The sequence below is a fragment of the Pyxicephalus adspersus genome, chromosome 9, assembly GCF_032062135.1.
Source record: "Pyxicephalus adspersus chromosome 9, UCB_Pads_2.0, whole genome shotgun sequence".
Classification (NCBI taxonomy): Eukaryota; Metazoa; Chordata; class Amphibia; order Anura; family Pyxicephalidae; genus Pyxicephalus; species Pyxicephalus adspersus.
In genome coordinates this window covers 61,264,219-61,279,264 of record NC_092866.1, presented here as the reverse complement: position 1 = coordinate 61,279,264, position 15,046 = coordinate 61,264,219, and the positions used below count along the sequence as shown (strand labels likewise).

The 15,046-nt window shown below is 38.9% G+C and overlaps 1 protein-coding gene across 1 annotated transcript in view; it reads left to right on the top strand.

Moving 5' to 3' along the window:
- Positions 1 to 7,639, top strand: part of SBF2 (SET binding factor 2) — a 244,611-nt gene extending 236,972 nt beyond the window's left edge. Inside the window, exons 36-40 of the mRNA XM_072421567.1 lie at positions 713 to 817; positions 1,405 to 1,583; positions 1,799 to 1,886; positions 2,335 to 2,466; positions 5,236 to 7,639. Coding sequence (XP_072277668.1) covers positions 713 to 817; positions 1,405 to 1,583; positions 1,799 to 1,886; positions 2,335 to 2,466; positions 5,236 to 5,334 — 603 coding nt within the window. The 3' untranslated portion in view covers positions 5,335 to 7,639. The remainder of the gene's footprint in view (positions 1 to 712; positions 818 to 1,404; positions 1,584 to 1,798; positions 1,887 to 2,334; positions 2,467 to 5,235) is intronic.
- Positions 7,640 to 15,046: the final 7,407 nt, after the last annotated feature.

Here is a 15,046-nt window from a genome sequence, read left to right as displayed (position 1 = left end):
AAGCTGTTTTTTTTTTTTTTTTTTTTCGGATCGGAGTTGAAGACCCTTAATAATTAAAGACTCTCCTGGGTCGTAAAAGCAATGTTATTGAAATGTTAGACGTTCTTTCCAAGTGACGGTTTAATTGCAGCTCCATGTGGAGTCCCAATTATCATAAAACAAGATGCCATTTATAACCAGGCTTAGTAAATAATGATAAAAACTTAACACTACCCTCGCCAAATTCATAAAGCAGATGGCTTCTCTTGTCGGCAGGAGATTAAAGATTTCATCATGTTACTGCCCCTGCCAATTCTGGACCCTTGCTATCTACACCATAGCCAACCGTTAGCTGGCAGAGAGTTTTATGATGATCATGTGAATGGACACATCTGAATACTTTCACTTCCTGTCCCGGTGATTTTCCACCACTCGCAATATTCGACGAGTTTTTGCACTCCTTCCTTCTTGTGTATCCCAAGAATACCCATAAATCTCATTCCCATTTTGACGGCGGAACAATAGGTCGGGTTCAGGCCATGTTATTGCACCGCCCCGATTGAGCATTCTTCCTTACTGGCTATTCCTTCTTAGGTCTCGATTGTTAATCTTGGCTCAGATTATTGCTGGTGTCATCTAAAGGTTTCACGAGAAGGGAAATCCATAAAGAATCTATTTTTTATGGGACAGACATCTGATGAAGTATGTTAAGGACAGTGCGTTCTGATTTCAGGAAATCGAGAGACTGGAGAGTGCCTTGAATCAGAGTTCAGAGCGGTGGCAGCTTCTGTGGGAGAAGGCGAAGGTGAAATTGAAGGAGGACGCCAAGACGGAGATTGTGAGTGTGGGGTTGTTCCTGTATTGTATTGTCCTGGGATGATTCGATGTTATTGTGGTCCTCTGCATTCAACTTGGCCAGTCGTCTTGTTTTTTTTTTCTTTTGGTTATGTAATAAAATACCAGAGTTATGTACTTTCAAAGTCAAAACACGTTTTTTTAGCCCAATTGAGGTTTCAGTAAGGACAAAGTGAGCTGTACGTTGTCTTGTGTTGTTTGCAGCACGTAAATTATATTTTTCATTAGCCGATGACTCGTGGGTGTACTATGACATCCAAGAATAGACAGACATGGACAACAGTTGCCAATCAATACAATGCTATATGCAATTTACAATAGAATATATGGAAATTGCATGAACCTGTTCTTTAAGTAAACTGAGAATACATTCATGTGTGTTACTTCCCCCAACTCTTGGATTGTAAGTTGTTCTGGGCAGGGCCCTCTCCTCCTCCTCCTGTGTCACTGTCTGTATCTGTCATTCATTGGCAACCCCTATTTGATGTACAGCGCTGCATAACTTGTTGGTTCTTTAGAAATCCTGTTTATTATTAAAATAAAAATATATCTTTTGTTATTGATTTGCAGAGGAGAACATCCAACTTGATGTCCCCCAACCTGCAATCTTATCAGAAGACATCCATGATCCATCTTCCAGATAGCGGTATAGGGGAGGAGCAGCACATGACATCCTCGCCCTCCAATGGGGTGGATCGAAGATCAGCTACACTATACAATCATTTTACCTCCAAGAACGAGGAGAACAGGTAATCTTTGGAGCAGTGTATATATATATATATATATATATATATATATATATATATATATATATATATATTATCTGTAATCAGGCAATCAGGTTTGCATAGCGGGCTACCACTGTGTAAATGTTCCTTTTGCCTATAGAATATATAGGCAGCGATCATGCACGTTAATCCAATATGTGGCCAATCTATTCACAATAATTTTTTTTTATTCATAGGTCATTTGAAGGTGTTTTATACAAGAGGGGCGCTCTGCTGAAGGGCTGGAAACCACGATGGTTTGTTCTTGATGTCACCAAACACCAGGTAGGTCTTCTGTAAAGGGCAGGTATTGTGGGAAACTTTGGAAAACACATAGGACAGACCAATGTGGCGCCTTAGTTTGTCTGTGGGTAGCTGACCAAATACAGGTCTCTATCACCCTCTCTATTTTATCTAGATTGTGAAGGGAAATCTTCTAATAGGGATATCTGTTCTTGTTTCTGGAGATGGCTCATTTCCTGATCTGTCTCGAGTACAGGAAGTTAAATCTCCACAATGGGACAGAGACATGGCAGTGATTTTATTCATAACCCTCTCTATCCAAAACTAAAATAAAGGGACATAGATACATTTTATATAGAGAACCTTCTATTCTTTCATTGGGCTGTTTGAAGTTCAGGTTTATAATTGTACATTGGAATATAATGTAGTTATTCATAGAAGTTCAGTGATGATGAATCGCTAATGCTGCTCTTTCCTATCTGTGATCCAGCTCCGATATTACGACTCTGGTGAGGACACGAGCTGTAAGGGGCACATCGATCTCGCTGACGTGGAGACAGTTGTTCCTGCAGCACCAACAATAGGAGTGCCAAAACACGCCAATGAGAAGGCTTTCTTTGATGTGAGTACAATTTGACTTTTTTCATTCGTGCACAAGCACATATACTATAGGTTTTTGATCAGAAATTAAACTAAAATGTTGATTTTTTTTTTTTCCTCGCTGCCAAATCTGCAAAGATACATTCTTGATGCCATAATATAATCAGTCATTTTTCATAAGCTCTTTTATTTATTTTTTTTAATCCTTTGCTTGGAGCTAACCCAGTACCTGACACCTCTATACATTTCTATGTCCCATTCAGTGGTTGGTATTGCTGACAATACAGAAGTACAGGCCTGCATTGAATTGTGGGAGCTGGGCTTTATTATCTAATTTTTCCCAATGCAGTTATCATGTGCTTCAGAGGAGACAGAGTCATCCCAAGCAAAAGTGCTTTTTATTTTGTGTCTGGCAGTTAGCGGTGGAAGGATGCCTGTTTTTCGATAAAGTTGGTGGTTGTTTTCTAAAACTATCATATTGTCATATGGCATTTTAGACACAGAAGAAATAAGTCTTTAATCATCTCATAAATCTCCTAATTACAGTCAGTGGTGGTTTGATGTAAAGCCGGGTGGCGATCGCAATATGGGCGGGGTGGAGCTGATTATTTTCTGCGCTGGGATACAGCATTTTTTAGCCGCGTATAAATCATGTCACATGTGTTTTCTGAAGGATGGTAACTCGATCTAGATGAGGAAATGGAAGAAGCACAAAGCTCCCCCATGGTTTATGTTCTTAAGTAATTGAAATGTAACAATGAATCAGATTAAACGTGGAGGGAAAAGTCTAATGATGTAGTTACCATTTGAACCCAAAAAGAGACATGGTCCTTATGTGGAGTGTACAACGATTATGGTCTGAATCTTGATCTGGCACATTGGGGATGGGGGGGGAGGTTACCTTACCTAGGAGCCCCGGCACAGATAAGGGTCTAAATGCTCTGAAAGAAGGGTGTCCAGGGTACACAGGAAGGTATTGGAGGTTGCATGGCCATGCAGGTGTCATGGAGGTGTTTAGGAGCACACTAGGGTCAATACCTAACCAGTCAGTAGATTCTCAGTGCACAACCCTTTGGAAAGACTATGAGGTCTTAAGAGGCACATGAAGCATGGTCTGAGATAATTCACCAGCTTTTCGCCAAACTACCCCGGAAAGAAGGACTTTACTTGTGGGTGTACTAGATTGTGGCAAACCTGTACAGATAGCAGCTACATGAGTTATGAGGAACAAACTAAGTGAGCAAGCTAAAAGGGGAATTACTGGATCATGATACAGATTGACTCATAGGAGTACTTAAAACAATGCCTGGTCTCCATAAAGAGACACTGTCACTTTGTCTAATAAGGGCATTGTCATAGAGGTCTGCAGTCATCAGAACAGAGACACACCCCTATTACAGTGTGTGACTGCTCAGGCCTGGGCACTATCACACATGGAAGTTCATGTGCATATCAGGAGGCCCTACATTGTTACAGCTCTGGCTTCATAGGCAGTCCTATGCCTTGACCATGCAGGGCACTGCAACAGGTTCACTTTAATGCACAGCATCTGCCTATACTGCCTTCTTTGCTCCCCTGCTGCTTTGTATGCCCCCAAGAGTGACAGAGTAAGCTATAGGTTTGAGTTTCTTTTGCATGGACAAAGCACAGGTTCCCTTTTTTTAAGAGAAGCGTGGGGTAAGGAGTATCTGGCCAGCATGTTCACATGGTAGCAAAGCAGAACACAGGGTAGCAAACCAATAAAAGTAGTGTTACCCTGGGGCAATACAGCAGTACCCGGTTAACATCTGTACCCCTGTGCAGATATCTTTTTCCCTTTCATTTTGAATTTCTCATTGGCACTCCCCTTTAAAACTGCTGCACTCTGATCGGATGCGTCTGTTGTCTTAAACGATCGCCAATTTATCACCAATCAGATGCCGGCGGGCCATGCGAACATGTTTTTAGCTTGTCAGTTTGGATGTGAGATATGTGAAGAAATCTTTCTGTAATTGGAAGCAGATAGAGAAGTGAAACAATACATTCCTGCAGGATGCTCGCATCTCAAGGCTACTTTCCAGATGCCATCTGGGAACTGTGGAATTGTAGGGTGGGGCCCCCAAAAAATTCCAAGCCATGACATCACTGCACACTTAGGAGAAGGCAGAAATAGAGCTGTATCTATAGAGACCAATACAGTACATATTAGAGGGGGTCTCATATGATCAATACACTGCCAGATTTATATTGTGTGCCAAGAATTGTACACCCAGCATGAGCAGGAACTGGGGCTCGGGACAGCTTGTGCCTGACCTCCCCATATCATGTCATAGGTATGTACAGAAAGGCCTTCTTTTTGTTTTACTAAAAATAACCATAGCCAATTTTCGGGGGTGGTTGTGTTGCAAAACCTCCATTACCTCAGAAAACAACTCTGTGACTTATTGATCAGAAGCTATCATGTGAAGAATGACTTCATAATGGAGTCGCTGTGTAATGAAATACAATATGGCAGATTCTAATGTCACAAATGAGTGCAGCTCTAAATTTTGTTTTATATCTAGCAATGCACTGAAACTTCTGTGGAAATACAATTTTTGCACAGAACACTGTAATTATTAAGCAAGTCAGAAATATAAATATTTTTATAAGGAATTGTGCACTGTCATGGGGACCAGGTGATAGCAAAAAAAAAAAAAAGTGTAGACTTAAAATCTACTACAGTTTTGTTTATTTTAGTTATAAGGAACCTAAAACACCTGAACTTTTGGTTATCTTTGTGTCTAATGAACTTCTTAATGCTTCATTGCAGGTGAAAACCAGCAAGCGGGTGTACAGTTTCTGCGCTCAGGATGCACAAAGTGCCCAGCAGTGGATGGACAAGATCCAGAGCTGTATATCAGATGCCTAGGATTCAGCACAGACTGACATCTCTGGGATAGCCCTAGCCATATCTCTTCCTATTACAGGAAGGAGGGTTTTACATTTTTTCTTTTTTTGCATTGTTCATTGTTGAAGGGCCACTTCCTTTCAGGTAGCCAATATCTCCAGAATATTACAGGGCCCTTAGACATTCTACTTCATGGCCCTTCTCCCTTGTAACACAAAGGCAGCTTACTGCCACACAAGGGCACTGCAAGTATTATTATAGGATGTTACAGAAGAAGGTCACAATATGGGAACCTAAAATGTAGCCCAACTTTTCTAAAAATCCCTCTATTTAAGGCAGGGCTGGGAAATAATCAGTACTGAATTTTTTTTCAGTCTTGTTCTCCAATGTTGGTTCAGGGAATTGAAGTTTTGAAGGGAGAAAGGTTCCCCTTTTTTATTGTTGCAAAGGGTTTTCTACAGCAACACTTCTTTCAGATCCAGCTTTCCATTTGTCATTAGTTTTTGATGGAGGCCCTTATAGATCCAACTTTCCATAAGTCAGTTTGCAATGGAAGCCCTTATGGATCTGGCGTTCCATGTGTGACTAGTTTCCAGTGGAAGCTCTTAGAGATCTGGCTTTCCATGTATCATGGTGTTCCTATAACAGCAAGCCACGTTTGGCATAGCTGGCAATTCAAACACCAGGGCGACCAACATAGGTAAACAAAATGGTTGACTTACCACTATTTGCAAAGTGTATGTTTCTCTGCCATGCCTTATGACAGCCTTTCTCAACCTTTTTACACCAGGAACACTGGCAATAATTAACAGGTTTTAGGAAACCCCTTTCTATAAAGTATGCCCACAGCTCATACTGCATTAGCATGATCAATAAATTATGGAAGGTTTTAAATACAAGAATACACCTGGGTCATATCATTTTTAAACCCCTCATATATGACAGCATTATTTGTAAGTAATCTTGAATTTAAATGATAGCAGAAAGGAAATTCAGACTGCAAAAATCTTGGCATCCCCTACTATTAGTGGTCAGTGTTGAGGGGATTATTTCACCTGCGCTTACTGCTCAGGACTCCCTAGCCCCCGGGTGAGAAACCCTGGTTGTGAAAGGCTGTCTTAGAAGATAGAACGTAGCAGCCTTCAATAAAAAGTATTACGCAGCTCATTAACACATTCCCAATATGTTTACTAAAATAGGTTCAATGGGGACTTGAAGTTGACTTTGGGGCAGGATCAGAAGTAGGTCTGATGTTGTCAGACTGACAAGTTTACAGAACACTGTACAGTTTTGTGTTTATTTTTATTTTTTTACGTAGCTCAACAACTAGCCTCAATCAGTCCATAGTGTCGGTGCAGCGTGGTGCTTTATTTTAATTTTCTAATAGTATAATACTTGTCATAACAGATATAGTCACTCACCTGCAGGATAGTATAGGGAAGTATTGGGGGCCTAACTGCTTACCGCCAAAGGTGCGAGGCCAACTTCTCATCATTCGTAAAAAAATGCACTACACGATTAATGCAAGCACATGCACTTAAATTCATGAAGGACAGAGAGGAAGGATCAACTTAAATCTAATATGTACATAGTTTTGCCAAAATAGTAATTTGGACATTCCTAATTAACCCCTCTGTATCGACAGCTATGTTTTTATTTAATTTTTTTCTTTTTTAGTGTCCAAAAAAGTAAAAATACTTATATGACCACTTGTAATATCACTTGACTGGAGTAATTCAAATTTAAACTGTTAATATGTTTATCTTCTATGACAAAGTTTGTACTGTATATATAATTTTTTGTATCTTCCTATGTCTCGGACCAAGCCGTGTGTGTAAATTTATTGGTTTCCCGCAGATCCACCTCCCCAGTTTGTTGCCATAGCCTTGTACATCGTTATACTGATGAAACCAATCCTATTAACTTATGACCACACATTTTTATTTTTAATAAGATGGCAGCGTCGTCATCTTTAGTGCCAAAAAAAAAAAAATTCTGCCCACTGGAATTTTTCTCTTACTACCCCACAAAAATGAAGGCGCGTGTGAAGGTTTTGTATCACAATTGGCATAGGTGAAACTGACACTTTGCACATGTTCTTTTCTTCTTTTGTATATGAAGTTGTTTTTTTTTTATGTACTTTTGTAAAGAAACAGATTTTTCTGGTTCTGTAGTTTATGTTTAAGGAAAAAAAAAATGTAAACTATTTTTTAACCCATTTTAACAATTTTTGTGTATTTGTTATGACATGTAAGCTAAACATCTTGTAATAAATATACTGCCCATAAATTGCTGTAAATAAATCTTCTATGCAGTGAGTAAAAAATGTTTATGCAAATCATTAGAGGCACTTGGTGATCTCTCATGCTAGTGACGTAGACAATCCGTGACCAAACTCTGGAATATTCACAGCAGTGAAAGACCATGTGGTCCTTTTAGAGTAATTGATGTGTGTCCCAAACCCAAAATGTAAATCTTTGTATCTTAACAGTTTTAGATGGGGTGACTGCATTTTTTTTCCCCAGACTTTTTTTTTTTAACTGGGTGATCCTACTATGAACATACGTCCCCCCCTAGCGTGACAACGCTACTTCACTTCATTTTATAGGAGAGCAGAGTTCTCACCTCGGGTTGAGCTTTTTACGTGGACTGCAGCCAGCCCCTTTTGCTTCTTTTCATTACATAGACATCTGCAATTCATGGAACTTATCTAAAGGAGAGTTTTAAACATTCCCAGTTTTGTTCAGTGCATAGTTAGTTACACAGATTCTGTTTTCTGTATTTGCAGGAAATGTACTTTGTCTTAATATTAGGAAAACAAATGCAGCCACCACACCTAAGGCCTGACACCCTGCAATATATAACAGTTCCTTGGCATAATTCTTGATGATGTCAGAGCTAAGGGACATAGGTATGTTCAGACTTTAGTTTTTTTAGGCTTTTGTAAGTGTTTTTACAGCCTGCAAATTCTTACAAAAGCCTTGTAAAAATAGTTTAAATGAAAATGATTTTTTTTTTGTGCTGGCTTTTACAAGTGTTTGTTCAGAAGCTCCATGTAGCTTTAAGGTTGTTCAAAATCTCTAAATTTCAAAAGCCTAATACAAACAGAATTTTTACCTTACATAAAAAGGAAAATTCTGAGTTTAGGTACGCTTTAACAGCCACGTTATTCAGAAACAGCTCTGAACATACCAATACTGTGCTCATGCGGATACTGCTACCAATGTTTGGTTTCTTAGTGAAGTGTTTATGTAACAAAATATGCAAAAACTAACCTACAGCAGTAAATAAACAGTGCTTACCATAAAATGGGAGTAGCATGGCTGCAGACATGTGATTAGTATATAAGAGTTAATACGTATGATAAAGAAAAGAATATAAGTTTAAAATCTACAAATAACAGTGTTTTTTTTTTTGTAAATTATTACAAAGATCACCAAGCTAAAATATCATGCTACATTTCAAATCAACCGATGTTACAAACTCAGGAAAACCATTCTGCTAGCCAAAGGATATTTTTTTTACTCACAGGGATAAGTAATCCCATTTTCCTTCAATATTACCATTTGCATGTACTGGCAGTTAATACAGAAGGCCTGGTTTCTTCAAGATAGACCATAGTAGGAGGACCAAGGTGATCCAGCAAACATGAAATTAAGTGTTACTTGCTATAGTGTAGAAAAGCCTTGCAGCCCTTGTCTGTGTCATAGCAGACCAAAAAAGTTAATTTTTTATAAAGAATATTGAAATGGCAGATGTGCTATTTTATTTATGTGCACATTCTTAGAATGCAGGTTTGTTTAAAATTATTCAACGGTTCTCATTGTGAGTTCATGCACTGAACTTTTAGTAAATCCTTCTACAATTGTCTGTTTTGACCTTGTTCAGGATCAAAATAGCAAACCAGTTACAGTTTAAGAAATCTTTTTCAGGTTTGCTGCATCACCTTGGTTTACCCATAATGCTTTATTATGGGAGTTATTCCGGATATAAGTAAACCAAGGAGATCAAGGATCAGTCAAAAAATATACAACACAAACATAATAATAAAAAAGTATACAACCTAAAAATAAAACCCAGGAACAAAAAAAAATTGAATTTGTTCATCATCATGGATGGAGATTTCAGATAGACTGATGGAAAAGGTTGGAAGAGATAGTCGAAAAAACTGGGCCAGGGTGAAAATTTGACGTGTACAGCAGTCTTTTGTACGATGGATTGATGAACGACTGATCAGGAACAACAGCTGTGTATTTTACTGAAAGAAAGAAGAGCTAGGTGCTTTTCACACATCCTCGCCCTCCTCTCTCCATAGAACAAATGGCACTGGGTCCTACAGCAGTTGTTCATTCATCTATCACTGGAAACAATCATAAAAGACCATTTCCAGTGACAATTCTCGGACGTCCATAGTACATCAGGCTTTAGCCTAATAAAATGTAACGCACCTATCTTATCAGCATTTAAAAAGTACCTGTATTTTAGAAATTAGCAAGCAGAGAGCAAAGTACTAGTCACCAGTATAACCTATTCACTATCTGCTCTTTTCCTCCCTAGAGACTTATGTTTTGTTCTGCATTTGCACGGAGGCAGCCATCTTGCAGAGCTGGGTTTTAATTACTCTTATTAAAAGCTGCTGCCCTGATGATTGATGATCTGAGCTAGTAACAGAAGCGGTTGGGGAAGCAGAGATTTAAGATATTATTGGAGCAGGGAGATCCTTGAACTCTGAGGCATCAGGTACAGCTTCCCTTCCAGCAAGGAAAACAGTGAGCAGCACAGTGATGACAACACCACACCTCTCTATAAATCTGGTGCCGCTATAAGTGACAACACTGCATTTATTTAATTCACGCTGCAAGTGCCTAGGCAAAGCAAATGCTTTTTCAGACCAAAAATTTCAGTCCTAAATGTTCCCTATATTAAAACAAATTTGGTTTTGGGCCTGCTTTTACAAACACTCTTTGCCTAGTGATCAGATACCTAGTTGCCCACTGAATTTTTTTTTTAAGGTAGGTGAGTGGTAGCTTCTGTATTGTGACACAATTTTTTAGTAACCACCCAAAATAGCTGGGTTGTGTGCCGAGCTAAAGGAGCCCGGAAGGAACACTAGATACCTTAAGACTTGGTGAAGTCTATCAAGTAATGTGCGTGATTTTTCTTTGGCATCAATAAAGTGGCAAAGGAATAATTAAACAGAAGGAAACAAATCTTCACAATAGCTCACATGTCCCTCAAAACAATAATTCAGGATGAAATGATCAGTGATTTCCACCAAATGCCAAGGTTTTCAAATGCAATATACTTCTCCCCTATCTATTTCAGTTATAATTAATATTAATAAACAGTATTTATATAGCGCCAACATACCACGCCGTGCTGTAAATAGGGGTTGCACATGACAGACAGTGACACAGGAGGAGAGGACCCTGCCCCTATAAGCTTAAAATCTGGTCCTAAACTTCCACCAATATATCGCATCTCTGTAATGGGATTTAACTACCCATATGGTAATCTACAAAACATGGACTATTGGAGGAGACATTGTCCCAGCTGACTGCCAATCACATAGCCACCAAGCTGGCATCTTGAATGGGATATTTTGCTAAAACTATAGCCAAGTTTATTTCCCCTGACCAGCTTAGCAGAATGAAAGGCTATAGGAGAATTTGCCACTGCTACATTTAGGGTTTCAATTAAGTGGCTCCAAGTGAATGAAATTGTTTGCATTCCACAGGAACAAAACATCTCAATTTCATAAAGTCGTAAAGTCATAATCTTTAATAACCATTTAATGCTTGACTGATAAAATCACACAATTATTTAGCAAACTGTTTTATAAAAAGCATTTTTTAAGGAGTAAAATGCTGAAGAAAAAATTCCAATGCTACTCCAACTAATTCCAGACTATTAAACTTTATCGGGACAAAGTAACAAGCTTGAGATTTTAAGGCGCATTCCTTTGATTGCGGCCAGTAAATTCATCATTGTCCTGCACTGAGGTTTAAGCAATCCTGGACATCACCTTCCTGTGGGGTTTAATTGAAGACACATGACACCTAAGTGACTTGTTGGATCAGGCAGGAATGTGGGTCTGGGTGATATTAGTGAATTATGTCCCCTCTGACAGCCAGGAAGGTAGGTGAGGCGGGTACCACATTCCAGTCTTTTTTGTTTTTAGTTTTACATTGGCTGTTTAACCAGTTAGAAGCAAGCAACAAAATTCCCACTACAGTTGGCCAGCAAACCTTTAAAAAAATATTTAAAATTGCAAAATTGTAAGTCTGCAACTACCTCATCATTTTGTATTTAAAGAAACATATGTCATCCCCTGAGATGGCTGTTCCTCCCATTCTGTGGAGTCCACTTATAAAGAAAGTGTGTGAATACAAAAGCATTTGATTTTCTGCATTCAATAAGCCTGCTACTTTTCACCTGCAACATTCATCATATTGCAGAATAAACAGACCTGTATTAAGCAGTTCCAATTCCATCCTGGACTATCCATCCCTCCTGAAAGGTGAGAGTGCATTGGATATATTGAGGGCCTAAATTATTAAAGCTCTCCAAGACTGGAGAAGATCGACTCTCATGGAGGAACCAGGGTGACCCAGCATGCCTGTCATGGAACTGGTTTAGGGTTGCAAACATTTGCCAACTAAAAGCAAATACTTTTAAGGAATACTTTCCAGGTTTGCTGGATAACCCAGCTTTTTCCACGATAGTCAATCTTCTCCAGTCTTGGAGAGCTTTAATAAATCAGGTTCGTAGCATTTTTCTAAGACAGTTGACTTTCAGCCACATTAACAATGTTTAACTTATTATTAACTAGTATTTATATAGTGCCGACAGTGTTTCACAAAGTTCATGTTCCCCAAGGGAGCTCACAATCTAATGTCCCTACCATAGTCATACGTCATTTACACAATCTAAGGTCAATTTTGGGGGGAAGCCAATTAACCTAACTGCATGTTTTTTGTTTGTGGGAGGAAACCCACTCAAACTTGGGGAGAACAGGCAAACTTCATGTATACTGCCCTGTCCACTGTCAACTTAGGACCTAGTGCTGCAAAGGCCAGAGAGCTAATCTCTGAGCCACTGTGCTGCCCACCATAGAAAATTCAAAAAGGTAGAATCAGGTGAGGCTTTGAAAAAGCCTTTAAAAAGGCACCGTTACCAAGCAAGAAGTTTGGGAACAATAGGGCATGTCACATTCATCAGAGCTAGAAGTAGACAGTAGCCCCAGGAATCTGTTTTCACTTTAAATACCTAACGTTGTGATGGAGAATAAAGAAAATGTACTTAAGAAATAGATTGGATAATTGAAAGGATCATTTTGCTTTTTTCTAAGCAAATTTGACCTACTGGTTAAAACGTTCCAAACCTAACAAGGAGGGTCATTTCATTTTCGCGTAAATACTTTAATGATTAGTCACAGGTGTTAATATGAAAATGAGAACAGATAATATTTTGGAGCCATATTGTTACTGCGGCACCTTTCTCCCCAGTCAGTTTGGTAACAAAAAGTCCACAATTATTACAAATACTGGAAAAATGACCTATGAGCTCATAAAAATGACATCTCCACCAAAAAGTAACTAAAAGGGCGCCAAGGCGTGCGTACAGGCTGTGTTCCGTTAACAGATACAGCAGATGCTCCGGAAACCAGAACAGAGAGGACCTATCAACTTTCGCAACTTTGGAAGACAAAGGCCCCCAAGGAACCAACATCTGCTGACTCTCTGTTTCCTAAATTAGGAAGCCGAGGTCTTTGTGATTATTTAATGAAGCTAAAAATATGAAACCAAAAAAAAAAAGTAAACAGAATTAATACATTGTGGCGACGATACTAAAGTGATGTTTTGGCTTGTCAATGAATTTTTGAGATCCCAGGAATAATGTAGAAAAAGGAGAGATGGTCTCAAAAATTTCAGGCATATTTTGTATTTTATATTGCTGGGCTTTGGGTATTTAGCATAATTTACAGACATTTTCTTTTTTGGCCGTTTTACAAAGTCCAACATAAGTCCTTTGGCCGTTTCGGTGTAAAGTTTAATGCAAACTACCAAAAAGGACATTCTGATCCAAGTCAAATCACAATGTTTGTATCTTAGAATGCAGACATTGTAATAATGGCTGCAGCTTGCTTAGCTCTCTCATCTTTTGAATGAAAAGAAAACGACAATGCCTTGTATTACCAGATCAATAGTAGCACCTTTGCAGCACTAGGCCCTAGGCTTGAATCTCAGCCAGGGCATATTTCTGCAAGGAGTTTGTATGTTCACCCCATGTTTAAATGGGTGTTCTCCGGGCACTTGGGAGAAAACATCCCAAAAAAAAAAAACATGCAGTTAGGTTAATTGGCTTCCCCTTGAAAGTGGCCTTAGACTGTGCTATTGACATATGACTATGGTAACGCCATTAGATTGTGAGCCTCTTTGAGGGACTTTATAAAGCACTAAGTAAAATTTAGCTATATAAATAAATTCAGTTTTTATTTTAAGCCTTTAGCCAATGGGTAATTAACATTAAAATGTGTTTCTTAGGTCTTTTGGGTTCTGAATCAACTTTGTTCATTTGATTGGATTTGTGACATGAGCAGGATCATATTGTTCTTTAGGCTTCACATTAGGTTACATAGCCCTGCTTTCTTCTACATTATCCGTGGGATAAAAGTAGCAAAACCCTGCAAACCTTTATTGGTTGGCATGCTCATCTTTGTACAGACACCTCACCTCAAGGGTTCCTAAAAAATGTTTTGACATTCACCAAACCCCACTTTCTACAGATCAGGTGATGGCTTCTTTGTATTTGACACATCCAGCAGCATTAGCTGAGGTCAATCCATTTAGTCTCTACACAGTCTCTACAGACTGCCAAAAAGTTGTCATGTCTCAGCTCCTCGTGGTAAACTTTCCAAACTTCTGTCAGCCTAACAAGACGCTGTACAGAAAACATTGGCTGCTGTTTTTTTTGCCACTTTCCCATGCTGGTTGTTAGGTGCAAATAACTTAGAAACAAAATGGAGAAGCAATCTGTCTTGGCTCGTGAATTTGTGAAACTGTTTTTGCCAATTCATTTAGAAGTTAAAATGAATTGCTCTGCGCAAGTTTTCTTGATGGAGATCATTTGTTGTTTATTGAACTGCAGCCATACTCAGAGGAGCTGTCGGTGTGGGTAGTGAGTTTTCCATACTAGAGTTTTGGAATTCCAATCTGAAGTTCCTTCAGTTTAATCCAACTTTGGAGCTTAGATACTGCTGGTAAGTTCAAGTGAATTCTTTATCAGCTTCAGGAAAAATGGAAACTGTTGGGGGTGTTGTAGTAAACAAGGGAAACACTGGAAGCCAAAAGGGCAATAGAGACGGATGATGTTTTCTCCTTCTGTGTCTTTATGTGGGCTACAGGCTCCGAGCATAAAAAACTTGGGTAATATCATCATGCTGTTTCCTGGCTTGGAGATTAACATTGGGATGTGTTATAAAAACACTAAGATCTTAAAAAAATAGATACATCATAAAAATCATATTTCTTACAGGATCAACTTCTTTTACTGTTTATGCAGGCGAAGCACATAGATGTGCAATTATCTGTTCAAGTGTTCCATAGACAGGACTACATAGTAACACTGGAACATGGAATTTTAATTGCCCTGCTATGAACTTCACTGGTTTCTAAATTATTCCACAACATTCACAAACCATCTGGGAGATATAATTACTCAAGCTCACTAG